Below are 2,135 nucleotides of genomic sequence, written 5' to 3' on the forward strand. Positions count from 1 at the left end.
GCTCCTGCACCGATCCTGCACCTCCAGTTTCGGTGCTTCCTGTTTTACAGCCTTGCTCCCACGTGCCAACAAGTACAGCGGCCCGCATAGGGACCCAAGCTTCCTGGTCATGGAAATTGGAACTTGCCCTCGAGGCTCGAACTCCGCCAAGTTGTCTTTAAAAAGACGGCTTGGCCCTCTTCATCCGCACGGCTAGCTTCCGCTTCTGGGTTCGTTGCACAAGAGCCGCCCTCTTTCTCTGCCTTTAACATCTCTCCGACGACGCGTTCTCTGCAAGATGCACCCACAGCAAGCTTTCACCAGATATATGTCCTTGTGAACTGTTGGTTGCTTATATGCCTAGTACGCCCAAACAGCACTTCACCATGCGCTTGCCTGTTACAGTAGCAATGGTCCCAGCATTACACTGTTGTTTCTACTTTTCAATTCATCCGCTGGCCAATCAAAGTATATTGTCTGATATCTCGTACGCTGCATTGCTAGTAACATCATCTTGACCATCCTTAGAGGGCGTCAATAGGTTAAGTCTCCTGATTCCAAAACCGCTATAATGCTGTGACCTTTTGGATAGGCGGCGCTGAAGATTTTCCATCACACGACAAGGGGTGGTATGATCGCTTAGGCAGAGCAATAATCTGGAGGTTTCCCGGATGGCTGTAAGTTTTATACACCTCCTCGCGATACGTCAAAACACACAAGCTTAACGCTCCTGACATCAGACGCTCCTTATTGTTCGTTTTTGTGTGAAGTAGATCCTTAACTAAAATAATGTGCGTGCAGCAACGACAAATCTGGTGTCTTTAGTGGTTCTCGGGAAATCTGTTGTCGACTTTATAACGTGCCTCAACATGGTGGAAGCGGGAGCAAAGAAGATACTAGCTGTCTGCTACGAAGGCGTGCTCAGGTAGACGATGGACATGGCCTCTGTGTCATGCGATGTGAGGGAGGCGAAGGCTACGGCATGGTGAGAAATTGACTCTGACAGTGAATATATTGAAGCAAGCACTCAGGAGCAGATTGAAGAGAATGCTTGTTTTCACACTTCCATGTCATGTAGGTAAGAAGCAGCTTGCTGCTGTTGAGCACACACGGCAACATATGCGATGTACAGTTGATGGAAAGAAAGAGTGTTTCGATTCCGCGAACGAGATGGAAAGAAAGAGTGTTTTGATTCCGCGAACGAGTTGAAATTTGACAGCTCGCTCTCGTTGAATCATTTACAATACATCAAACAAACAAATTGGGGACAATTTAGTAGCACACTACTACTCAATCCAGAGAAATGAAGAGACAATGAATCAAGAGAGACTAGACGATTTGATTAGCACACTATGCTTGATCTACAATCGCTATAATTACACAATGTGCAAAATCGTTTTGTTCTTGTGTTAGGGCGCTATCTTTCCTGAGCTTTTCGCATCTATTTTCGTATATTTTAAAAACTTTTCTTGACCTTGCAAGGCCTTTCTTGACCTTGCAAGACCTTGTTCTCTTAAGCTTGTACTTAGTCCCACGATGCTCTTCCCTCTCCCTTTTCTACCTTCCATTATGACTTACTCCTCCACTTCTGGGGTTCATAAGTCATCTATCCCTCCTGAGCTTTCATGCCACCTCAAATCAACTTGAAATATCTACCAATCCATATTGTTGTACAACCAAAAGATTGGACAAAGGTTTATATATTTTGTAAAGTAAGAAAAACATATAAAAGATCAACATGGAGTTGTTAAAGTGCTTCTTTATAGGTTGATTAGACAAAGTTCTACATTCTTTTTTTTTTTAATAAATAGCATATTAAAGATCAACGTGGAGTTTCTAAAGTGCACACTTTGTGGGTTGTAGTGCTGTATGAAAAAATCAATGAGACTTTTCATGAATATATGCACAATTCTTTTTGTGTAACTTATGCTTAACTAAGATAATATTTCATTATGTTTCTTGATTTCTTATTACCTTTAAGGATGAATTAGTATGAGAGTGAATTGTTATGTATCTAAAAGAAGTATACATGAGGGTCATCTTATGGGTATTCCCAATCAAACAATGGATGAAAATATTATTTTTAATTTTAAGGGAAGTTCACATTTAAAAAGTTAGTATTTTGGTCCATAATTAATTAAAACACAATTTCAAAA

The 2,135-nt window shown here is 41.2% G+C and overlaps 1 protein-coding gene across 2 annotated transcripts; it reads left to right on the top strand.

Annotated features, from left to right (window-relative positions):
- The first annotated feature begins 203 nt into the window (after window positions 1-203).
- On the top strand, window positions 204-1,353 carry LOC147901798 (uncharacterized). 2 transcript variants are annotated; one of them, XM_087375356.1, is made up of 4 exons: window positions 204-447; window positions 572-656; window positions 781-964; window positions 1,058-1,353. In XM_087375356.1, the coding sequence occupies exons 1-4, from the start codon at window positions 336-338 to the stop codon at window positions 1,169-1,171; spliced, it is 495 nt and encodes a 164-aa protein (XP_087231482.1). In that variant the 5' UTR covers window positions 204-335; the 3' UTR covers window positions 1,172-1,353. The 2 variants fall into 2 exon arrangements, with proteins under 2 accessions (XP_087231482.1, XP_087231483.1); XM_087375357.1 differs by having other exon boundaries at window positions 204-342.
- The last annotated feature ends 782 nt before the right edge of the window (window positions 1,354-2,135 follow it).

This window comes from Dipteris shenzhenensis, chromosome 5 (genome assembly GCF_047967505.1).
Source record: "Dipteris shenzhenensis isolate YYH24624 ecotype China chromosome 5, Dip_SZ_1.0, whole genome shotgun sequence".
NCBI lineage: Eukaryota > Viridiplantae > Streptophyta > Polypodiopsida > Gleicheniales > Dipteridaceae > Dipteris > Dipteris shenzhenensis.